Source organism: Rhea americana, unplaced genomic scaffold, assembly GCF_003343005.1.
Source record: "Rhea americana isolate MKP2758 unplaced genomic scaffold, rheAme1 scaffold_213, whole genome shotgun sequence".
NCBI lineage: Eukaryota > Metazoa > Chordata > Aves > Rheiformes > Rheidae > Rhea > Rhea americana.
Window position 1 is genome coordinate 1,038,536 of NW_028186289.1, and position 26,442 is coordinate 1,064,977.

The following is a 26,442-nucleotide window of genomic DNA, read 5'->3' on the forward strand; positions in this document are numbered from 1 at the left end:
TGAATTTAGTGCAACATCCATATCTTGGCAGATATGACTACCATTGCTGTAATTTTCAGCATATTAGAAGGTAGTTGTGTTTTTCTTCCAAATACGACAACACTCAGTTTACTTCATTTTGCTGCCTTCAGAACTTTTAAAAACTTCAGCAAGATTTGAGATCCCACAAAGAGAAAGTTGCATGTGTCTGTTCCACAGGTGGAAAGACTCCATGAATGACCTTAAAATAATACAGGTTCAATAAAAGCAAGATCCTAGGAAGAGGACAGGGCAACTGCATCTCTTCAGCAATAACAAAGCACCCTAGGGCACCACAGTGGTGAGTCTCTTGGTCTACTGGCCAATGCCCTCAGGGCAGCAGAAAGGACAGCAGTGCAGATGTCTACTACCCAAACATTGCACTTCAGTAAACATAAGAGTAAAAAGGWTTTTCATTCTCATCTCTTCTAAAGCACCCTAAGCAACCACTCAAATTCACTGTGGAAGAAGATAAATTTCAAGCTGACTACCTGTTAGCCACCTACAAAGCATATGTATTCAGTGGAAGCTCCAATATTATCTGGAGGCTTGTTTTTCAGCTCCTTTCTCATTCTCTGCTAAAAGCACTGCTTTAACAGCTTCTGCAGCCTTTTCTGCTCCAAGATTTCCAATACAGTAACAGAGCAGAGAACACAGTCGGTGGACAACCTCTTTCACTTCACTTATGGGTAAAGAGAATTTCAATATAATCACAATCTTGAGAAGCTGGTTCCCTAGTGTACAGTTGTTAACACTGCCCACATTATCCTTCAGCCTTGGAAATGGAACAACTTAGCCTCAAGACAGAGGGGAAGGAACTAAACACAGAAGGGAAATTAAACTACTCAAAAGTCATCATTCTTGGCAATAAATGCATGAAGGAAAGATTGTAATTATCTAGTTTATTACCACAAATGGGCACTTYAAGAGTTTAGTTTCCAGTAACTCTTTCCAGGAGATGGCAGTCAAATAACCATCTGAGAAGACAAGCCCTGCTTGTGCACAAAATCCAGGTGGCATGAAGATGACACCAAATTTCTTTACAGATGTAATACTATGAAAACAAATGATTACCTTGTAAGAGTTATTTAGTAAAAGTTAGCGTAATTTGGAGGATCTAGTGTAAACTATTGCTGCAGCAGCCTTGTTCTTCCTCTGTGGAAGACATCATTTCAGCAAGCCTACGCTAAGTTTCAGATTCTTCTTGAAACCTAAAGCCTAGAGAAAAATTGTCTTGTTTCAAGTGTTATTGTCAGCACCATGCATGGCTGCACACTAAACATATCCAGCACACAAGGGCACACTAAACATATCCAGCACACAAGGGCACACTAAACATATCCAGCACACAAGGGAGATATAAACAGTCTTAAGAAATACTAGTTTATCACTAGTGTCATCCATCCTCAGACAATCCAGTTACTAAGCGTAGTGTTCAGGACATGCAGTTTTCAAGATTTACGGAATGTCAGAAGATGATTACCTTTGTGATGCACACTTCTTTCAGGGGAGAGGGGTAGGACAGTGAAAACCAAAGTGTATTTTTTTCACCAGCAATAATCAATACCTTATTGAATGAACTGGTTGTTCCCAATCCTTTAGAGTTCAAATCAAGATTCCTCTAAGGAAAGCAAAATTAAAGGAATTACAGAGCAGTTGAGGCTGGAAAGGACCTCTGGAGACGATCTATCCAACCCCCCTGCTCAAGCAGGGTCACCTAGTGCATGTTAGACAGGGTTGCATCCAGGTAGGCCTTGAATATCTCCAGAGAAGGAGACTCCTCAACCTCTCTGGGCAGCCTGTGCCAGTGCTCTGTCACTCTCACAGGGAAGAAGCTTTTCCTCATACTCAGGTGGAGCTTCCTGTGGTTCAGTTTTTGCCTGTTGCCTCTTGCTGGGCACTACTGGAAAGATTCCAGCCTCATCCCCTTGACATCCTCCCTTCAGATACTTCTACACATTGATAAGATTCCCCCATTAGCCTTCTCTTCCCCAGGCTAAATAGGCCCAGCTCTCACAGCTGTTCCTCATAAGGCAGAATACTCCAGTCCCCCAACCTACTTCCCAGCAGGTCAACCCTCAGCCTGTATTGGTGCCTGGGGCTATTCTTCCCTAGGTGCAGGACCCTGCACTTGCCCTTGTTGAACCTCAAGAGATTTTACTCTGCCCAATTCTTCAGGAAAAACTTCTGGCATTTGAAAACATATTTGAAACATTTAGGTCAAAATACTAGTGATTGTTATTCTTCTCTGGAGAAATGCCCGGCACGTATTTTATTTGCTGCCAGTGTAGTCTTTCAAAAGGAAAGGATAAGATCAAGTCAAATTCAGCATTCTTGTAAATGTGGAACTGCATTTAACTTATCAGATGAACTTTGTACTGGATGTGATTCAAAGAGTGAACTTCACGTGATAGTTTGTTCTCTCTCTCTCTCTCTCTCAAGAGAAAGAAACAAAAGTTTTTTTCCCTTCAAAGTTCCAGCACCATCTCCACTACATACTTCTCAGTGTTCATTTCCTCCCTTTCTTTCCACTGCTCCAGTCTCTTACTGAGGGTACTTTTTGTTCTCAACTTCTACTTATGATTTTAGGTTTCTTTTTGCAATTTCAAGCTGGAAGAAAGTCTAGGAATGCTGAATCTCAAAACTTTGCTCAGTTACTATAAGCAAAAGGAAATGAGGCCCCCATATCAAGAAGTTCAAGTAAAATATATTTACATCTTTAATCAATCCTCAAACAATGCATGTTTTTCTCTACCCCAGTTTGCGAAATGACTTTGAAGCAAGGTGCAATATCCCCTTAAGCAGCTTTACTTACTAAGGGCAACCATAGAACATACTAGCTAGAAGCAACATGGGGAAAAGAAAAACTACAAAAAAAAAGCCACCATAACAGTTAGTTCTTCTTTTTCTGTACTTTAGATTCAGAATTTTTGACTGAAGAGGAACTGACCTTAGAGTTACAAAAAGATTTGAAGTGCCAAAGTGCAGTTTGCAGTTCAAAGTGGAATGGATCAGGAGGACAAGACTTGGGTTACTCTGTTTTTCTGCCACATTGCTGAACAATCCAAAGCACATTTCCACAAATATCAAAATCTCCTTACATTCATAACAGATGAAATATTAAAGACATCTACAGCTGAGCCTGTTGGAGTCTGATCAAATACAAAAATTACTCTTTCAAACTCGAGAGATACCATCTGTGCTTTGTAAGTATCTTTCAAGTTTTTCAGTCATTTCAGTGAAACATGCAAGTCCTTGCATGAGTGCTAATTCACTCTGTAAGCATCTCCTGAGTCACCAGATCTCTTTCAAAGGTTCATCCTGCAGCTAAGGTGTTTGCCTCAATTATAAAGCGACAGTATGATGAGATTGCACCATACAGTTTCTACTTCATGCAACTGCAGTCTAACTACCCACCTGAATACACTAGCGCCTAAGGTACTGCTATTTACTTGCACAAAGAAGCTGCTCAGTACAGATACAGCAGCACAAAAGCCCTGGTACTAATTTCACTTTTAAGTTAGAAGCCAGGCATACGCAATGATATTTTAGAAGTGTTTTGTTTTTAACTACAGAAAGCAAAATCATAAGGCAAAGAACATAATTCTCCATTAACACTGCTTAATTCACAACCACATGGAATTTCTGCCATTACATAATTATGCTAATTTTCTTCCCTCCTACTAATTCAGAAGAATATGACCATGTTAAACAGTCCCCCCCCACACTCAGTGTTCTTTATTCTCACTGGCTGCTGAAAGGTTACCTACTCACCAACACTGAACTCTTCAACCAACATATATAAAACTACATTGCCATTCATTAACAGTATCTTTTCTCTCAAGCATATCCTGTATCATCCTACAATCCTTCCCCCAAAGTATCTTTCTATTGTAGAGACAGATATASAAGATGGGACAAAGAGACAACCATTCCCTACTCTAAGATACACATAACATTGCTTTTATTTTAAAGCAAATCTAAATTCAGAGCAAGTTGATTTTAAGCACCATTATCTTAACAGCTTACCTGTATTGCAAGTTACCTGCTAGTTATCCTGGTCACTCACTCTTCCCCAGAGGGCAGATTCCCCTTCCTCTCAATTTTAGGTGGCCATGCTGCCAGCAACTGCATAGAGCAGAAACAGACATTAAATTCTGGATCTGAGAACTGTGGCTGGACTTACTAACCAGCATTAGTTCAAAATCACTTGGTTTGTTTTTCCTGTATTTGCTCTCCTAGGATCTTGACAAACCAACCCCAGTTACTGCATTTAAATTGGAGATAGGCTTTTTGGTCAAACGCTTTTCCCAGTCTAATGTAAATGACTGGCTTGTCACCTAAATGTGGTCAGAAGAGTCAACAACAATAAGCATTATTCAACTCCAGAGCTGCCAAGCATTTTGCTCACCTTTCAGCTACGTGTGGAATTAGAGCAGCAAAGTACACCAAGTTTCAAACTGGCTTTCCCTCAGACAACATTAAAGAGCTTATCCTCCACAGCTAGAAATCTTCATGTAAATGCAGCAGTATCTTCTAAGAGGCAAATACTAAGCCACATGTAATTCAGGAATGATTCTGTTTGAACAACTAATCACAGATTTACGGCAGGAGTGAAACTCTATATAAAGCCATGCATAAATTTGTCACAGAACACACATCCAGCTTTTGCAGTCTCATTACATGCTTTGTGAAGCATGCATGTGTGCACACATGTGCAGCACTGCTGAAAGCCAGACTGAAGTATGGACACACACACAAAGAAAAAAAAAAAAAAAAAGCTCTATGAAACCTTCCAGGGAAGCAATACAAAGATATCACACTCACCCTTGCATCCAAAATCTCCAAGGTATGTGATCACTGACCTGCAGAAAACAGTATCTGGAGTGAAAAGTAGTAATATAACCACTGCAAGCTATTTCACCATTTTTACCTACTGGCATCTTACAGTAGTCATAYGCTACATAGGTATGTATTCTGCAAGAACTCCTCGTACAGTGCATTTCAGACAGCCTATTAAACCAGTTAGCTATCTTGTTGATAGACAGAATTGGTCCATGCATCTGACTAGCTAGGGAACTTGAACAGAGCAACGTATTGCACTGCCTGAAAAAGTTTATAGATTCTCTTAACACCATTCTATAGCACAAAAAAAGTAGTGATCAGCTGGTTATAATTGACTCACAATGTAACCTTTGTGTATCAAAATAATCAACAGCACAAAATCCACAGTGAAGTGATCAACTCAAGTTGTACATCATTTTCAGGATTAAAACCCCCAAGGATATACATAAATGGGAGTGAAACAGAAACAGAGGTGTCAACTCTAAATTTATTTGCAGTTAAAATGAGACATTCTAGTTTCACAAAACTGAATTGGACTGATGGATAAAGCACAAAGTGCCAAAGAAAATATATTGCACAAAATACAAATTGAGACTAGGTAACTCCTTTATACCTGGCTCCCTCTCCCCCTCCCAAGGCATAAATAGCACAAAGAAATCCAACTGCAAAATACAATTAACACTGAGCAAAATCAAAACTCCAACAACATTATTTTATTATAGAACATACTGAAAAATACATACTTTTTTAGAATTAAGAATATATTGCATTTCAATTTTAGATACAAACAAAAGATGAGAAACACTACCAACAAACAATACTCAGAAATACAATAATAAGTTTCAAGCAGTTCTGAAGTTGACATTCCTTTTTCAGTCCCTACAATTTCTATTTGACCAATACTGTTAAAGTCAATTTACTGAATTCAAGATTCAGAGAAATAAATGTATTTACACACACGCCCACACTCTTGTTCAGTTAGGCAGACATACCGAATCAGTGGGACGAATTTCCTGTGTAAAACAGACTGATTCAATAGGTCTAAACCAGACTGCTAAGAGAATTATCTTTGGAAGGTATGACTAAGTAGATCATAATACTCTTACCCTTCCTTATTCTTACAGTTATCCCAATGTACATGTGTGTAATTAGCATAAAATTTGTTCTTCAGCATGTGCTCAGGCTCTGCCTGTTGAGTCAGAAAGCAAAATTCACATATGAGCTTTGCTGTGTAGGGGTTACATGTAGGTTCTCTAAGTGACATTCACTTCTTCCCCTCACTATGCTCATGTCCCCTAATTATCTCAGGTCTCCAACATCAACATCACTACCAGAGAAACAGAAGCTCAGACTTCAAAAGACTTCACAAGAAATTTTAAAGAATTCTGAAATCTAAGTTTTCTTGCATCAAAAACTGTACTTAAAGATACACACAATGGGATCCTGAAGAAAAAGTGGGTTTAAGGTGCCTGAAATGTTTTGCTTCTGCTTCAACTTAATTCTTGTTTTAATACACTACAAAAAAAAAGACATTATTAAAAAAYRAAATATAATCAAGGTTCTTCTCCACAGAGTCAAAATAGTGTTTAACTACTGCAGATTTTTTTTTTCAAATCTGAACTCAAGTAAAGCCCATTTGAATTTGTAAATGTTTCAGTTCAACAAGATTTACACACACTAACAACATGTTAAGGGTACATTTCTCCAGTTTTAATTATAGGCCTCTTTTTAAAAACTGAAAGCAACTATTAGTAAAATAATAAGCAAACGAAGGCCAGTCCAAATATCGTGAATTTCTACAGTCAGCAAACTGAACGAGGACTCTTGAAAGCATCAGTACCTTGCAGGTTTCCACTATTTCTTCAGTATATACTCGGCTGCCAGATATTGGAATAAGAACTTCATTTCTGACACAGAAAAACAGATACCCAGAAAAACAATTTTTTCTTCCAACTGCTTAATATTTTGACCTGGTTTGAATTCTAAATGAAGCTTTGGGTTAGCTCTGGTCTTCTCCGTATTAGACGGTTTATCTGTGCTTATACAACCACTGAAAACTTGACTGAAGTTTTTGTCCCAGAAAGTAGTCATCTGACAGAAAACTTAATTAGGGATAGGTAACATTATGATCACATCTGTATGAAAGCCTTCTTAAAAATGCATATGGACTCTATATTAAATATTGTATGTTCAAATAAATCTTGATTCACTCTTCAGCTGACTTTCATTTGTAACCTAATCTCCAAATAAGAATGGCTATTTCCTATCTTCAGTCATAAAAATTCTAAAAACTGGTCTGTTATGTAACAGCGAACTGACACCTGAGACATGTACACAAAGAAAATACTTTCAAAAGCTGAGCTAGATCAGAACAATAGAAAGGTACCTTGTGCAGATGGCCCCAATTCTGTTTGGGCCAAAGTCCCTGCTCTAAAATACTTCAACTTTACAAACCAAGCAATTTTTAAACTCCAACATAATAATATAGTACCAAACACAGCTCAAACCAGCATGCATCAGGAGCAATGATATCATTTTCCCAGTTGTCCCACTCTGCTCCAACGCATGTCTTCAGAATCTACTATGCATCTTTTTGCAATTGTTTTTTCTCCTCCAAACACCCCCACTATGACATCTGTCACTGACCACAACATCCACAAAACTTGCCTTGGCAGTGTCATCTCTAGCAGGATCCTGACCATCACAACAAAGATGCTGCAGCTTAATCTCCCTTCAGATTCCCACTGTCCAAGTTCTTGGACACAGCAACTTATCTTTTATTCAAAAATGAACACAAATCTCCCAGCTTTATGGCTGCTGAATATATGAAGATAGCAGTACCCAAACAAGAAGCTGAAAGATATCAATGGTCTGCAAAGATCAGTTATAACTCCCCTTTGCTTTCACCTACAAGCACACAGTAAAATGCTAAAATTCATACATGCTTCCTAACCTTCCTCTCCCCACTGCTCCCCCTCAGAGATATATGCACAGGCTACTGATACCTCATATGTGCCCTTCAATCATGCATGATGATCAGTGCCAGGAAAACAGTGTACCAATGTGCTCAGTGTTCAGTGGTTGCACATTAGGAAGAGAGATTACAGCCATAAAACCATGTATGGTTTGTTATTAGAGATTCAGTTTCCTTATACAAATAAATATTTCAGGAATATACATTCAGGTAAATACTTTGCCTCAGATATCAGTATACCAACTTTTCCTCTCCTTACAGCTACAGAATGGCCATGTCCTAAAAATAATTCTTCTGGGATAGTTACCCACCTGAATAGTTTAAAAAAAATGAATTCTATTCCTTTGGAAAGATGCAAGTAAGACTAGACCCACTGTATCCAACAAATCTACATCAACAGCACAGACAACAGAAACAGCAAGTACCTCTATAGCCTTCTCTTGCCCTAATGCCAGTCTCAAGATTTTCTTCAAGGTCATACCTACATGGTCTTACAGGTGGCAGGTTCCATACTGGGCCCAGTTGCAGCCCATTCAGAGACTGGGACCTCAGGCACCTTTCTCAGCAGCAGGTATACCCACTGGCATTCACCTCCCAGCCCTGCTCTATTCTGCTGCCTGAAACCTGGCTAAGATCCACTACACCTTGAACATGGGAACCAGAAGCAAATAACTGCTGTAATTCCACAGTCCTCATTGCTTTGCCAGCATTAAAGCAGTAAAACTTAAGAGATGAGATGAACAGGCAGAGACCATAGGCCACAGTTCAAGTCCTAGATGAGCTCAACTGCACAAACTGCACAACATGACAGAATAGGGGTATACCATGGTGCTGTGCCAGAGAAGCATACCATATGCTGTTACAGGCTACAGTGTCCAAAAGGAGAAAGGCAGTTTATAATGCTTAGGCTGGTTTAGGACTGCCCTAAAAACAATCTTGTAGAAAGAGATTGTGCCTATCTGCTGACTGTCCACCATTGCTGATGGCCACCAAGCATGTCACATTTCTCACATCGAGGCATACCACCAAGCACTGCTCCAAAATGACATGCAGGTCTTCAGACAGGCCAAGCTTACAGCACTGTTTTTTTCCTCCTCCCCACTTCATCAATAATTCAAAAAGCTATCTCCCMTTTCTCCTCCCTCTGCTAGCATTCCTAATCTTAGCACTCCTTTGTTCTATTTCAAGACATAAGAGTCAGCAGTGAGTATGTCCAAGAAACTTTCCAGTTTGTATTTGAATATATCTAAACCAAAGCCCTGAGTTACAACCATCACATCTCTATTCAAATAAATACAGCAGAAGGACTAACAACTCAGTCATTGCTCTGCACACACAGTATAAATATTGGCTAAGCCTAATAAATCTCTTGAGGTAGATATATACAGTACAAAATATATTAAGGGTCAAATGCAAACATTATGCTTGCTTCGCCTCTATCCTTGTCCTCCACTTCTACAGGAAATCTTACAARCATATTATTCATTTCCGTTTCATCTGCATTCATGCCAGGTTTTTTTTGAGTTCTGAGCTCTAAGACTATTTGTAACTAAAAACCACCAAAAACAGCCTTGTACATTTAGTACTACTAGAGTTTGTTTGGGCCACTAGAAAAGTAGGTTAACACAGACTTCAGCTAAATGAAATCTATGTATTTTAGATCACTTTGCAGACAACAGAGCTGTTCAAAACAGGTTGTGACAGTTTCATAAACAAGCCATGAAAATCTTCCACTGGGATTTTCAAACAAAGTTTTAAACCAGAAAGTTCATTTTTAGTTTCCCAAAATTGCTTTTCATTACTTGTTCCTCCCCCCACCAAAACACAGAAGAGATTCAAAAAACAGAACTTCCCATTCCCTTAGAAAAGGGTATTCAGTTGAAAAAACACACACAAAACACACCACACAAAAGCCCCCCAAAACATGCAAACAGATAAATCAGATTACAGTCTACTCAAATCGGTCAAGGTTCACATGGAAGGTTTGCAAACTTTAGATAACCTTGTCCAAGTTCAGAGCTTGCAACAAACAAGTATAATGCTTTGGGATTTTTCAGTACTGTGACACTGTAATGGCAGAAAAGATAGGAAGACAACAGGCTTTTTTTGAATAACATATATATAATGACAATCCATTCTCTTAGATAACATAAGGAGATTAAAATAAATTTGTAATCATTGAATAATTAGAGTATCTAACAGTTGCTTTAGGAAGACAAGTGAGCAGAGAAGGTATAAACCTGAGATAAATCAGATTGTAGGACTAGTATCAGTTAGTCAATTAAGTACTGATATGTACTACCATGTGACAAACACATGGTAACATTTTGTTGTTGATCAACACAAAAATCATCACAAAGAATCAGCACCACTGTCTGCCTTTGTGTGGCTCTTCCTTAGTCATAAGTGTGCACAGGCTGAAAAAATTACCTCCACTGTAGTTGTTCTTAACACATCAGCTCTGACATTTGGATCAGATTTTGGAATTCACTACCACACTATAAACCTCAGATTGGATATTTAGGTTTTGAACAGTCCTTATTAGGCCCTGTTTTTTTGAACAAATTCCCATTTATCTCTTTTCCTTCCACAAAAATTATCTGTGTGCAAAGTTTTCCCCCACAGAAAAGTCAATATATGGAAAATAAGTGAACAAGAAGCAAGAAACAAAGGTTGCTAGGTGGTTTCTTGAACACCTCATAATAGAAATTAACTTATAAGACTCATGATCTGAGCACTAACATTTTTTCCAAATTACCAAATTAATTCCAAAGAGGAAATACACACTTGAACATGACTGCAATTTGTGCATTAAAATAAAGAGGTCCAGAAGAAGAGTTTGGAGTCCAAAGAGGAAGAGCATTCCAAGTGTTTGCATCTCAGGTCCAAACTACAGTTAGAGTATTCAACTCAGTATTAACAGCTTCCTCTGAACAGCAGCAATATTGTTTCTTCAAGTAAGTCAGAGGTAGTGCCCAGAACAGCATAATGAATTAACAGCAGCTTCCAGCTGAAACCAGCTATGCCTGAGGTGGCCAGAACAGTATTGTCTTGGTCGGCCTGGTAAAACCGCTGCGAAAGGATCAGCAGTAATCCTGGGTTTGAGTCCTTGAGCTGAGAAACAAGCTGGACACACAACACAGCCACGGTGAGTCCAGTCACCGGGGAGACACGTACAGTAATTGGGTACATCTGCTTCAGAGGCCAGCCTCTTGTTGGCAGGCAGACAACACGCTGTACTGCAGCAGATGTGTGCATAACTTAGTCAAACATGTAGCCACAAAAAGCCATGCAGCAGCACTCAGACAGTACTTTGTGTTCCAGTCAGACCTACACATCAGTGAAAGAAGAGACTTTCCTAGATATGATTTTTAACCACACTTCCTCTAGATTGTTTCTTCTTTTTAAATAAACAGGTTACAGTAGCTTCACTTAATAAAAAGTTTAGGAGAGTCTGAAGATCACCACTGAGGAAACAATAAGACCACAATAATCAGTGTTTAGTTGCAGATTCATCCTCTTCTAAAAGAAGATCATTTAATGCAATAACTGTAGCAGCAAAGTCAACCAGCTCCACAAAGTCTGATGTAATTATATTAACACCCRTAACGCCTGGTTTCTGTGTTTTTACCCAACTCAAGATCATAGGCAGGTTCCTAAAAAGAATGAAAGAAAAAAAATTATATATTTTAAAAGACATCGTCATCTGTAAGTTACATTCTGCTTATTTTAAATATTACATGAAGTTTGTAGATTATGTTACTAATCTCACGTTCGTGATCATATGCTGACCGACCCCCATGAAATAAAACCAGCTTGATAGGAAGAGCGCTTATCACAGTATGTTGGTCATTAGATGCTAACCATTTGGCACAGAAATATTCTTTGTTAATCAAAATTACCATTCATGTAACACACAAGTCATGGTCTCTTCACTGAGCAGACAGTGCATCAGGATTTAACACTATGCTACAATTTCCTCCATCCCACTTTGTTTTTGCTCAAGTACATGTTGATGAAGAGCTTAATTACATACCAGCAGGACTTGCACAAGGACTCTCAGCATGGCCTAAAGGAAAGGCAGATCTGTCCCAAAACATTTCCCACACAGCCAGAAACATTTGCCTTAGGAAAGGGCAGTGCACTCTGCATTTGCACCAAACATCAATTTTTCTGCTTCTGTATCCACCCAAAACAGTAGGATTAGGAGGAAAAAAAAAAAAAAAAAAATCAAACCTACACTCTAGCCCTCAGCTCTGTCAAGGCTGAGCATCTCACCACACATTATTGTAACTGGAGAAAGGTGAGGTGTGTTGGGAGTTGTTTTAACACTACAGTGGGGAGAAGTTTAAGTCGTATGTCTCGGACAGAGTGCAAGTCAGGAGTCTGTACAAGCTTCTGTACTTTAATATGTAAACCCCAATGATTTCAGCACAGAGACAAAAACAACTAAGTATATAGTATTTATGTACATTAGCACTATAATGTGCATACAAGACAGATGACTGCATACAAGCAAATCAGTGATCAGACACCCTGCTTCCCTCCCTCCCCCCCCAAAAAATAATGAAAACAAAACAGAAATGGTAAACTCTACAGCTCTCAGATTTATGCATCAGCCAGGATGTGTAAACATTCATGCTTTAGCAAACACCGGCCTCTATTTTAATCTGTCATAGCTTGCTTTCAAACAAGTGGAAATAAAGGGGGCAGAAAAGGAGCTACGCAAAGCTTCCTTCATATCAGTGAGCTAAGTCTGGATCTATGCCAGGAATCACTGTTGAAACAAAAGAGCTTAGATATTCTATGAAGTTCTCTTTGCTGCCTTAAAAGAACAAATTCACTATGATCTTTCTTCCTTTAATCATGAGACAATAGCACATTATACATACAATACACAGATATTACACTCATGTTTTCTGTTAAATATATCTACCAACAATGTACGTTTAGACTTGTGCAGCTTATTAACAACAAATGACAGTCTTGAGCACCATCTAGCGTTTAAAGCTAAACACAGGTCTGAGCAAAGAGCAAGCTAAAAAGTATGAGTAAATGGTGGCAAATATCATTTGGATTTGCCAATCCTTTGCTAGACTAATTTCTGTAAACAGGAAAAAGCCCAAGAACTCCATGGTTTATATTTCACCTAGAATTTCCATACTTCTGTCAACAACTTTTCTGGTTGTAGAACCACAATGCTCACTCTTTTTTAGAAGGGAGTTTTAAGAAACAATATATTGACTTTGACTTCAAAAAAAATACTGTAATTACTACTAAAGTGACCAATGATTCTCCCAAAGGAGCTATGAACTGGCTGCCAAAACAAGGATGCCTTTATCTTGATGCTCAGTGTTATGCTCAGTTACTCAGACGATCACAATGACAGAACAAGTTAAGGCAGTTGTGAGCATCTGGACAAGTGTTATGTAGAATCTGATATATTATTGTRTCACTAATGGCTTATCTTGACAAAATAGCCAATATGAAACAGCAGGCCAGGAGATCAGATCAAGAGAACTGTTACAGTTTTGGCAAATAGGTTACAAACTGATAATATCAAAATACTTAAAAAAAAAAAATAAATAAATAAATAAACAAACCACACACAGACCTGATCTCAGTCATACTTATGCTGTTAACACCACTACAAATGACTGGCATACTGCCCTACTCACAGCAAACTCCTATTCTAATGATATTAATAGGCAAGTTGTGCAACAGTCAGTAGTAGAAGAAAATGTTCATTTCGTTTTTTGGTAAGATAACCTCAATACACATGCACAGAAACGTATGGCCTCAGGTCACCTATCTTTGGCCATTACCAAAATTGCCAGGTCAGATATGTACAAAAAGAAACACAGAACTTAGTCCACAAAAAAATCAGCCTTGATTTCCTCTATGGTACAAGTTTTTCTTCCCTAAATTCAAATCCAGTCAATTTGGGAATAATTATTAGTCTTAAGCTACGGGTCTAGCCTATATTTCATGAAGTTACACTCAAAGAACTCCACGTACTAGGAAACGCACTTATGTTTACATATATTCCCTGTTACTTTATCTGCAATTACCTCTAGTAATTCATGATTGTTAAAATGACTGCAAATATCTGGCATCAGCAACAGTAACAAAATAAAATTGCATGCTTCTTTAAAGGTGATCAAGTCATTTTTAAGTAAACATTTCCCTGTTTCTTGCTCACTCATTGCCTCTTCAACTCAAAAGGCATCAAGCTAAAAATCTGAAAGATCAAGACACATCCTTACCTATGAACAAGTGTATTCTTCAGACCACGGATTAGATGCCGTGCAATAGTTTTCACTCGAGGTGTGAGAATTGCTTGAGAAACATGAAAAGTTCCGTAACGACTTCGTTCCTCGAGAGTGGTCTCCAGGAACTGTAAGAGTTTGTGCACATTGGTTGTGTTAGCCCATGGTGCTGGCATTTTACTCCCTGGCCACAAGAAGGGAGACTCCCGGTACAGTGGATGGTGGTAGAAAATGAGAACCTAACAACACAACCCAAAGAGAAGAAATGAGTTAAAAATTTACTTCATTGCTGTATTCTTAAAGCACTAGTTTACACTTGTACATTACTGCTGGAGCTAGCATAGCAGTTAACAAAGGACCAAGCAAAAGTTGCTTCTGAGTCACGACTATCGGTAAATTTGTTGCACTATTACCACAGAGAAGGAAATAATTTTAATCAGATATGAGGATAGGATTGTTGCAGGCTTCAAGGGTCATCAGCTAAAAATGAAGTTGCCAGAAGTATAGTGAAGTATCATTGAAAGCATTCAGCTTAAAAGCATTTCAAAGCATTGTCACAGAACATACCCATTTGTACTTGAAGGTAAGTGTTTTAGCTAGCTTGCCATTTTCTACATAACTCTTAAGAGGTTAAAGCACGTCAGGCAGACTGGCATACAGTGGTATCCCACTTGCATTTACTGAATGAAATGCCAAAGCCAGTCCTGCTGTCAGAAACTCTTCTCTAGGTCAGAAGTCAGTATTTTATGCCTTATAGTGTGGCTCCTTTTAAGAAAGCAGCACATAAAACTGCAACACTTCAAACACCCAAACTCAAAACTAACTGTTTTCTGGACACCAGTAAAACTAAGGCAAAGTACTGACAGCAAACATTTAGAGTAATTTCTCCTAACCTTTTTTATAATTTAAAAATTAAATGCAGTCACTGAGACTTGATCTCTCAGTTTGCATGCATGTATGCAAGCAATTACCACAGACACAAAATGCATTTAATCCTGCCTCAGTAAGACTTGTATGGAAGCAAAGTAGCTAAGATATTCTACATCAACTCTTAATCATAATACAGCTTGTATGCTTCAGATAAGCTAAAGTGACAGAATTTAACACATTCTCACCAACACAAATCAGCGCCATGTGGTCTTCCAAAAAGAAAATACTTTTTGGTAATAGGCACAGACCCCATGTACAGTATAACTTAATTATTTAAGGAACATGCTTGGGAGAAGGATACAAGTCAGCCACACAGTGGGTGAGGGGGCTACACAGCTGCAAATTCACAGGAAGAAACATGCAGACTACACACAGCAGTCTCAAGTGGGCTTGAAATTACTGGATGTGGAAATCATCTGTGTTCACTGGCTAATGTCTAAGTAGCAATCACTCTCAGCCTTTCTACTCATATCTTAACCTTTGGGGTTTGAAGAACCCTACACATTCTTTCCCCACCTGGTGTTTCTTCTCCCACATGTACTGTAATGTCACATGCTCTACACATGCAATGGAACAAAGTTTGGATCCAAATGCTGAGCGGATCCTGTTGATCAAGTAGAAGTGATGATTGTCATCCATGGCATAGAAGTGATTGAAGTCCAGGAAGACGACTTCCTTGGGGTGCTGTTCAAGGAAAGTGTTAATCTCCATCAGCCCATCCCATACTTTGATGCCAAACAAGCCATGTATGAAGTAAATCTCCTGTCCTACTTCCCCAGGCTTGGAAGACACACGAAGATCAAAGTAGCGGATCCCACCTTCCAATTGCTCTTTGAAAGTCAGGTTTTGAGTCACTGACCATTTCTTCATAATCTTTTTAACCAAAGAAATTTTGGCCAAACGTTTGATGGCTGTGGCTTGGTCTGGTCCCACAGGAGATTTCTCATCAACCCAGTAGCTGAAAGAGTCATGCGACCCTAGAAACAAAAAAACAGTATTTAGTTTAAGAAAACCAATGAGCCCACCACCCCCCACAAGTTCCCTGTAAGGCAAAAAAGGTCTTAAGTTCTTGGCAGGGGCTCACAAGAGCTGTGCTCAACTCTTGGGTCTTTCAGGCTATCCTTTTACACTTTAATTTTCCTTAACTGTACAACAAGAACAATGCTTAAGGTCTTCAGAGTTTGAATTCTTTTCTGAATATCAATATACTCAAAAAGTCAGAACTGCAAGGCAAATAATAGAAATAAAGGGAATCTTCCTCCCAAACTCCCTTCTGTTTGCAATCTGTTAAGCTACCTCCAAAGTTCTCCCAGACCCTAGTGGATCCCTGGTTTGAAATGTGACTCCAACTTCATTAAAGAACTTTTTTTTTTTTTTTTTTGGGGGGGGGGGGGTGTTTTCTTCCCTCCTTCACTCTACCTGGTAAATCCAATCATGACCTAATACAACAGATTTTGGAACAGGTATCTTTATTTATGCAACAGACAAGTTTGACTGAGGAATGAACGTATGTGCACCATCAGTGTGCCTCACTTTAGTCACAAAGTGGTAAATAGTTAGTAGTTTCAACAGTGGTCATGGATTGGTTGAACTGAAAGGTGGCAGAATCAAGTACAAGAATAGGTACTGTGCAAATAGAATCATAGAATCAGTAAGGTTGGAAGGGACCTCTGGAGATCATCTAGTCCAACCTCCCTGCTCAGCAGGGTCACCTACAGCATGTTAGAAAGGCTTGCACCCAGGTGGGCTTTGAAAATCTCCGGAAAAGGAGACTCCACAACCTCTCTGGGCAACCTGTGCCAGTGCTCTGTCACTCTCACAGGGAAGAAATTCCCCCTCACAGTCAGAYGAAACTTCCTCTGCTTCAATTTCTGCCCATTGCCTCTTGTCCTGCCACATGGCACTACTGAAAAGAGTTTGTCCCCGTTCCCTTGACACCCTCCCTTCAGGTACTTGTACACATTGATAAGATCCCCCCTCAGCCTTCTCTTCCCAAGGCTGAAGAGGTCCAGCTCTTGCAGCTGTTCCTCAGAGGGCAGATGCTCCAGCCCTCTGATCATCTTCGTAGCCCTGTGCTGGGCTCTCTCCAGTAGCTCCATGTCTCTCTCGCACTGGGGAGCCCAGAACTGGACACAGTACTCAAGATGAGGCCTCCTCAGGGCTGAGGAGAGGGGCAGAATCACCTCCCTCAACCTGCTGGCAACACTCTTCCTAATGCACCCCAGCATACCATTGGCCTTCCTAGCCACACGGGCACATTGCTGGCTCATGGTCATCTTGTTATCCACCAGCACTCCCAGGTCCTTCTCAGCAGAGCTGCTCTCCAGAAGGTGAGCCCCCAGCTTGTACTGGTGCCTAGGGTTATTTTTCCCCAGGTACAGGACTCTGCACTTGCCCTTGTTGAACCCCGTGAGGTTCCTCTCCGCCCAGCTCTCCAGGTCCCTCTGAATGGCAGCACAGCCCTCAGGTGTGTCAGCCACTCCTCTCAGCTTGGCAGCATCAGCAAACTTGCTGAGGAGGCACTGTCCCTCATCCAGGTCACTGATGAAGAGGTTCAACAGGATGGGAGCCAGTACTGAGCCCTGGGGGATACCACTAAACACAGGCCTCCAACTAGACTCCATGCCACCGAYGACCAGCCTCTGAGCTCTGCCCTTCAGCCAGTTCTTAATCCACCTCACTGTCCACTCGTGTAACCCACACTTCCTGAGCTTCTCTAGGAGGATGTTATGGGAGACAGTGTCCAAAGCCTTGCTGAAGTCAAGGTACACAATGGCCACTGCTCTCCCCTGACCTACCCAGACAGTCATTCCATCAGAGAAGACTATCAGATTGGTTAAGCAGGATTTCCCCTTCGTGAATCCATGCTGGCTACTCTTGATCACCTCCTTTTCCTCCAAATGCTTGGAGATGACATCCAGAATAAGCTGTTCCAGCACCCTTCCAGGTATGGAGGTGAGGCTGACCAGCCCATAGTTGTCTATAGACTCATATAAAGCACACTTTAAACAATCTCTTGAACATGTCTTTCACCTGGCAAGGTCTTGTGGTGACCACAGATATGGTGAATATAAATCCACCAGAAAGGAAGACCATTAGTTGAAATTATCAGTCCTTGACAGAACACAAGTATGCCAGACAAAAAATTCCTGCGACAAATGTACCTTTGCAGAGAAACAGCATCTACAATACAGAATTCATGCTTACTAGAAACTCAAAATTCAATAGTGATTTAAAAAACAAAGCTGAAAAATAAAAAAACACTCTAAAATAACAACAGCAAAGAAATATCTGTAGCTGAATCAAGTCAATGACAGCAAAGGGGAACACAACAGTGTATCTCCATACATACTGTAGCAACCTTAAAAAGGATGGGTAGAAGCTGATAYACCACTGACTGAAGTTTGCCTGTGATTTCTAGCCATTTATATCAGGCACCAGTATTCTGGCTAAAAAGCTGCAACTGTCTCCAAGCACAACTCCTCTGTGAAGTCCTGACTGGGGGGGGGGGGGCAATTACCAAACAAAAGTTGGTATGTCTGTAGCATATTTTGCCTGAACTTTTTAGGTATGTTTGAGTGCTCAGTTGAAGATTGATGTGTTTCCTGTCATGCAAGCTCAGAACTGTAAATGAGATTATGATCTCAAATGGATTATTTTGTCAAGACTTTCTAATCCAGATAGAAGAACAGATTGTGCACAAACCAAACATCAGTTTACAACCTCAGATGCACTCTTTTCTGTGAATTTTGACCAACTAACTAGTAGTGAAAAGAAACTGAGCATTTAGTTATCCAGCCTTTACAAAAGAACACTAGAACTAGTTTAACTAAGGCTTCATTTATTAAGTCTTTACAAAAGTATGCCTCTTGCATTGTTTTTCATTAAGTCACACAGAAAAAGAGCAACAAGTAACAAAAAAAGGCTGCTTTTAAAAAGTGTCAGCTTAAGAAGCTACCTGTCACAGTAAACTACATCAAGAAGTAGGTGCCAATTTTGGAATGAAACCTGCCTTTTTCCTCCAAAAGTGTAATCCAGAACAGAAACCATACTGCTAATAAGAGATCAAACATCTAATGAAGATATTTCAACAGAAACCATATAATTCCCTGCTTATCCTGCAAACAGCAGCTCATGCAGAATCGTGGTTTTTCATAAGGTTCCTTGTGCTGTAAGGGAGGCTTTCAAATACACGCAGCATGTGGAAAGTAGACTTCATCTGCAAGGAGCTTTTCTTATCTCTGAGTAAGTCACTTTGCAAAAGGAAGAAAATTTCACAAAAAAATAAGTGAAAGGGAAAACATGTTTTCAATTCTATCCATCCTCAACATATTGCAGAATTTATGCTAGAAAAAGACCATACGGAAACATTTTTTGTTTTAACTAAGACTGTGCAGCAGCCTCTAGAGAAGTCTGTCTACAGCCATCACTAATATCACCATCCCCCCTCAGCCAGCCTCACTGTCTGATAACTCTAACTCATGGAGGAATGGAATGACAACTTTATCCACCATCAAATACATTTGTATCAATTCTTAAAAAGCTTTCCAAACAAATACAAGCCAAGCTGCTGCTTGGCTTGATAAGTCTGATCACATGCTTTACACCTGCAAAATCCTCTTCCCATTGCAGATTTGTACATACAAGGCTCATTTAAGGATACAAAGAACAAATTTCTCCTTACACTATCACAGACCAAAGAAATTTGATTGATAGCTGAAGAAAATAATAAAATATAAATAATAAATAATAAAAGAAATAATAAAAAGAAATAATAAAAGAAGGTAATAAAAGAACAAGCTGCATGCATGCTACTTGTTCAACACATACTTTAAGAACTGGCCTTCTTAGCAGGGTAACTATTTGTGAAAGAGAACTATATGGGACATTCTTCTAATTAAAGATGATCCTTGAACTCCTGCATGGTTTTTAAAGCTCTGCATTAAATGGACAATGGCAAATGGACAACTTCTCACTCACAATTAAGTCAATAAGTATACCTAGCTATAACCAAGTAGAACATGAGCTGGAGCATTCAAAACAAGCTATCCTCTTCACAATTGGTAGGGAGCCATCTCCTAAAAAGCATCATCAATATCGAGGCTGGAAAGGCATGACAAGTTCAAATACATTCTCTAGTGGCCATTGACAAAAGGCCAACCACCAACCATAAGGAGTATCTAGGCCCAAATTAGAGCTGAAATATTTTTTACTCCAGTAAGAGGAAAAGCAAACTGCGCTAGAGAATTGTTGGGAAGGGAGGGATGAGCTAGGCAGGGATTCATAGCAGTGTTTTTATCTATCAGGCCCCTCTAAGATTGCTATGTTATGCTGCAAATTCAGCCACTGGCTTTTAATAATGCTTAGCTGTAGTGTTAAGCTACATGCTAAGCTCATCTCACCATGATGTCAAAATAATCCCTGCCCTTCCTTCTGTCCMTCTCCCTCCACCCTCTCCAGTTCTACGGCAGACCTAGCCATTCTGTTGCCACAGCATGAGCCAGGCTGGTTTCTCACCTAGTATTATTTCATTCTAAAAGAGTGTAATCTAAACCAACCAAAGCCTGTACAATTTCAAAKGCAAAAGCAAGAGCCTACATCAGAAGAATTGAGCAGGCCAGACCCATTTTGTTAGAAGTTTAATGTTAAAAGCGGTTAACCGTATCCTCAATTAAGGGCTAATGTAAGGATGTGTGAAGACAGTCAGATACTGGAATGTTGCACAGCAACAGCRGAGGGGCTGCCAGTTGCTGAACATGTCAAGAATTGCAAAAAACACATACGCAGAAAAGGCTTTTGAGTATTTAAGAAATCCTTCATGATCCCTCAGCTGCCTCCCAAATTGCATGCATCTCTTCAAATTATACTGATCTTTTTTCAAGAAAGTTGAAGCAGCTCAGGAAGTCACATCAGCAAAACATTTGGGATGATGGTCAGCATCCTAATTGTAAATTATACCCTGTACCAATTTAACAAATTCATTCCTTAAATCTTGTTGGTTGTGAATCACACAATTAAACCTGGGTATTTATAAGTTACATCTTATATATTTACAGATAGGGGGTGGGGGAAAGCATACAAGAGTCAAGAAACTTGCCTACTACTGTCCTTTTGATGAGAGGGACGCTAGAGCTCCATTCTAAGTTACCTCAAGGGCATGTTCTTGCATCCGCAGCACACTAGATAGTGACTCTTCTTGAGTCACTGTAATAATGCCAGTGGATTAACATTCAGACTACAATCATTATGTAAGTGTCTCAGTGAGGCAACATCAATCTGCTGCTCAGATCTCCCCAGTACCAAGCTATATGCACAGGACAAAACAAAGGGGCAATGATTTCCAACTGCTTCCAACAGGCCAGAGATGCATAGCTCAGAGAAGCAAGCTTATGACAATCTAATACATGAGATTTAACCAGGAAAGAGTCCACACGTGTCTGCACTTTCAAAGGAAAAAAATTAGGAGGCTGCAAATCAGTCAGAAGCCCTTATAACAGGGTAATAGACTATGGTTGATCTACTTTGGTTTCATTTCTTTCATCTGACAAAGACTAGAAGCTTCCAGGAAAGCAGTAACAACCCAGTGAATGCCCAGATAGTTAGTTTCAAATACTATGACATGCTCAGAATGGTATTAAGCAGACATCCTTCAGACACCAGTTTGTTAAAACAATGAATAGTCTCTCAATATCATCCCAGCAAGTGCAACTGTAGATTCACTTTTACTCACATCTTCAATCTCCTTTTTCCTCACTAATTTCTCAAATTAATTGCACATTCAATAGATTGCTTTTCACTGCCACTTGTATGTTAAATATTGTACTCTCGTATTCAGAATGACTTTTTTGTTGAAGTCTCTGCTAATTTCTTTGCTAAGAAAGCAGCCTTTTATCACCACATCTGTTTTAAAGTCCAACTTCCCAATATGTCTAATTTGCCATGCTATTTCTTCACAGGTAGTCAAATTAACCCATAGTGTAACTCAAACAAATGACACTAGTCAACAGAATGTTAAGCTTTGAACTTCAATAATTGCTAACTACATTGCTTTGTATTATCTTCTCTTCTGTTTCTCCATTACCACTTTTTCCATAGAGTCACAGTGTAGGGACATGAATCAGCATCATCTCATCAACCCAGCTGTCCTTTTACAAGCTTACACACAAAATGCTGAGATCTTCCTGCATGGACATAACACTTTTGCACTACCAATTATTTGAAAGCAAAGTAATCCTCTCCCTCCTCAAGTCTTTGGGCACAAGCATGTTCCCAGCTGCAACAATGCCAAACTTCTTAGAGTAAGCTTTGCTCTCTATACAAAGTATATTCCACACATATTAAAGAACACCACACATCACAGACTTAAAAGAATAAACATTAGATAGTCAAGATACCTAGAAGCACATTGATCAAATTCCAAGAACATGGGATCCAAACACTGGCAAGTTAAGGCTATCCCCTCAGATGTTATTCAAAACTAGATGTCCAGTCTGTGCCAGAMCTGAGGGAAAATGGGATAGACAGAAGTGTCTCACAAAGCCCAGAAGTCCTCAGGATTCAGGTCATTAACAATCCAGATTTTCATCAGAAGATTAACGTCTTAAAAGCCCTTAACTAATGAAAAGCAAATTCAGTGATTTGTTTTGACTTGCCCAGCAAAAGGAGAAGTAGGAGCAGAAAACATTAACAATATTAACGATAATGTAGAACTACCCAAATGAATATATTTATATTTGAATAGAATCCTAAAAGAATTCAAAGTTATTTTTAAATGCAGTCTCAGGGAGGGCAAAGCCTAGTACAGACTAAATCCTCTTAAGAAAGCATCCTTCCTGTATCAGAGGACTAGACTGATTTCCCTCAGGGTGGGAGGTACAGTGAGGGGAAGTAAATCGAAGAGGTGAGAAGAGAAAGGGAGAAAGGGACTGCCGAAAACTGCTTCACACATAATATCATACATTAGTTTGCTTTTCTTTAAAGCCAGGACAAACCTGTTCAACAGCAGTCGGACTTCTCTCTGCTCAGTCTATTCAGTTTTGCAATAGTTTCCCATTTACCATCAGTATCTTCAACTGTCTGCTTTGGGAAAGCAGGTAAAGAAATACTTTCATTTGCCTTTCAGAGCCTGGGAGAATCTACCTGATCTGAGAAGAAACAGCTTCTCCCCTTAATCAGCTCCATTAACTGGCACAGGAAAAGGAAAAACATCTTACCTGGCAAGAGGTAGTTGAGGTAGATATCTGCTGTTCAGAAGTTTCAGGGGAAGAGGAGGAGGGGAGGGGAGGAAAAAAAAAAAAAAAAAAAGGAGGAGAAAAGAACCACTCCACACACACACAGGTTTTCAAATCCTTGTATCTGAGCATCTGATAAACAACATAGACATCAGCTCCCTTTTATCACACAAGGGCTGTGTCCTGGCCTCTACCAAGAATGAAGACATTTTCCATTGATGATGCTAAGATCAAGATAAACATTCTTCCACTACGCTGACCAAAAATACTCACTGATAAACCTTAAWTTTTTTAAGATTACTGAGCAACATCACAGTTTGGCCTACCTAGATACTTCTCGCTTGTCCTGGAAGTATTTCTAGAAGACTAGATAATACCAAATTTTCTATGCTCGGTTGAAAATTTCAAGTGAAACACTTTCTCACAATGAGCACTCAAGTCAAAGGGAAAACAGCAAAAAATGACTATGACAAAAATGAAACTTCTTCATTCAGTAATATTGGATTCCAAAAAATCTGTTTACAACCCACCACACCCGGTATCTTTTTAGCAAATGAAGCTTACAAAAGAGATTGTATTTACTGATCACGGGGAAGTGATTTAATGAATTAGGTTATTTCCCTTATCACTAAGGACTAAGACCCCTGTCTTCTCTCTTTTGTGACCACTCAGAAGTGTGAGAGTCAAGGGCTCTCAATCTCCCTGAAGACGACTCTGGAAATATTTCTCATTTTCATTACAGCATATTTTTACAACCTTTTCTAGAGTAGTACACAACCTGAAACTTTCACACAATACTGAAAGACAGCAAATATTTATATTGACATTGCAATTATTTTTCTCCATTCCAAGCAAAGCTTTAACATGTTCTGCACTGCCTGGTGGATCAGAGAAATTGCTCTCTAGGGCAGAAATCTTAAAGAAAAAAAGTTTTCTCAATGAAAATAAAGATCATCTGTCTGAAGAAAATTGTGCTTTGTAAGAACAATTTTCTTGCAGCTAAACAAACACTGATGGTCTTTCAACCAGAAATCCTAAGATCTGAGGCTTGCTTTTTGAGGAAACTTCCACACAGATTCAGCATAGGTATTTCAGTACCCACCACTCTAGTTCTTAATACAGGGATGTACAAAGGCCTGTTATTTAGGAATAGTGAAGTAACTTCATTGGATATGCTCATCAGTGTCGCAGTCCAGACAGTCTAAAAGCCCCTCTCTAAGAAAAATTGGTATTAGCTGCTATGACAAAGTAGAAGACCAAGATAGGTCAAACCTGAAAACYCTGCATTTACAAATCATACCTAACACTGGATTTTCATCCTACTTATGCAGATGTTTTCTTCTAATCATTATTTCCTCATTTGTTGATAGATGCCAACTTAACTGGGAAAGAAAATAAAGCCTGGTGTATCACATCATTAACCTTACATTCCCTCTCTGAGCTTTAACCCAACAGATGGCCTGCTTAGCTGATTCAATGATCCCTTTAATTAGGGCTCTAAAGGAGTACTGTTAGCAAGGAGTCCCAAGCTCACCACTGCCTCTCCCCTCAGGAGGCACCTTCATACAGCACTCCAGTCCACAAAGACAAGAAAYCTGTGGCAACAGTAAGTTCAGCTGCTTGCCTCAGTCATGCAGGCAAAGAGAAAACTCACATCTCCTGAGATCCTAGTGGCCAGTTCTTAACTGAACAGGGCTTCTTCCTCTTTTAAGAATGATTTTAATTTAGCTTGGCCAAAGAGAAAGTAAGCTGCCCATAGGACTCCTGCTAAATAACTGTATTGGCAGGAAAACAAAGTTGGCCTCAGCCTGTGGCTGAGAAGACGCTCAGCAGCTGTTCAGGGCTGCACCAACCCTAGGCATTCCCTGCATGTCTGAGATGCCAACACAGCCAGCACCTGGCACCTCCCGAGGCTGGGCAGTCATACTTCTGCTCAGCATATTTGCCTAGAGCAGCTTTTCACCACAGGAAGTGAACCAAGCTGGGCCATACTAGACACACCCCCTCCATGCATTGCATTGCTCATTTTGACTTAACTAAAGGCTTGCCTGGTAAGGCACTTGTCATTAATACAGCCTGCTAGTTGTATTTACAAAGCTGTGTTTTCCAGAGCTAACCATTTTGTAGGACTCCTATCACCCACTACGTTTCCGCCTCAGGTTTTTGTGGCAGTCTTTCCGGCAGGGAAGAGCAGCATGTTGTAGTACTGAAAGTTTTGGTCACAGTCACACTTACACTCCCAGGAATTAAGTTACTTATGTTTCAAAAAAGATGCATGGGGGGGAGGAAGTAGCAGAAGTGCACAGCTTGAGCAGTGCTGAAGTCTAGAGGACTGCCATTTACTACTTTAGAAGGCCACAGACACCTACCTTCAGACATCAGTGAAAAAACAGTAAAATTAAAGACACTAACAACTATTTTAACTCTCCAAGTTCTGATAATCTTTCAGTCATATGTGAGAATATTGTTTTCTTTATTAAAAAAAGACTTTTGGAAATAGAAATCTGCACTTAAGATCAACTCTAGCTACCCTTATCCCAACATCCTATTGGCAATTCTTCGCAAATCACCAAGTCTGATACAGACAGGAACTGAACAACATCATTAATTGTTCTGCATTGCTTAGAAATGAGATCCTGCTTATCCTTTTGCACACATTCACAGGAAGAGCTAATATACTAGCTGGGATTGCTAGAAAATGATAAAAAGGCTCTGTACACTATCAGAAGCAATTACTAAAYGGGAGGAGTAGGATAACCTAGAGAAAGACTGCCTAAGCACTCCACACAAGCAGAACACCCTGCCTAGCATTACATACAGCTCCATAACRTGACAGTATCTGTGAATAACTGACTTCTGGTGGAAGAAACCTTTTAGTGTTTCCAACCAACCTTAAATATATCAAATTTTATGTACAATACAAATATGGATATTTTGGGATTAAAAAAGTCTTACAGCTTAAGACAAATGTTGGTGTGAAGTGACTACTGTTAATATCACATTTCAACACGCTACAGTGAAACATTTTACTTTTCCAAACTCTCTAGTTTCAGCTCATTCTTTCCCACAAAGAAAATACAAATTAAAATTAGTAATTCAAATCCTTACCTAAGGGATTATAATCTCCACTAGAAAATAAGGGAAAAGGAGTCAGCCCTTGGGGGTGGGGACCCTC

General features: G+C 39.5%; 1 protein-coding gene across 1 annotated transcript in view; it reads right to left on the bottom strand.

Moving 5' to 3' along the window:
- Positions 1 to 11,314: 11,314 nt before the first annotated feature.
- PLCXD2 (phosphatidylinositol specific phospholipase C X domain containing 2) overlaps positions 11,315 to 26,442 on the bottom strand; it is a 20,174-nt gene continuing 5,046 nt past the window's right edge. Inside the window, exons 2-4 of the mRNA XM_085304941.1 lie at positions 15,553 to 16,013; positions 14,104 to 14,345; positions 11,315 to 11,493 (exon numbers count right to left, since the gene is read on the bottom strand). Coding sequence (XP_085161067.1) covers positions 11,331 to 11,493; positions 14,104 to 14,345; positions 15,553 to 16,013 — 866 coding nt within the window. The 3' untranslated portion in view covers positions 11,315 to 11,330. The remainder of the gene's footprint in view (positions 11,494 to 14,103; positions 14,346 to 15,552; positions 16,014 to 26,442) is intronic.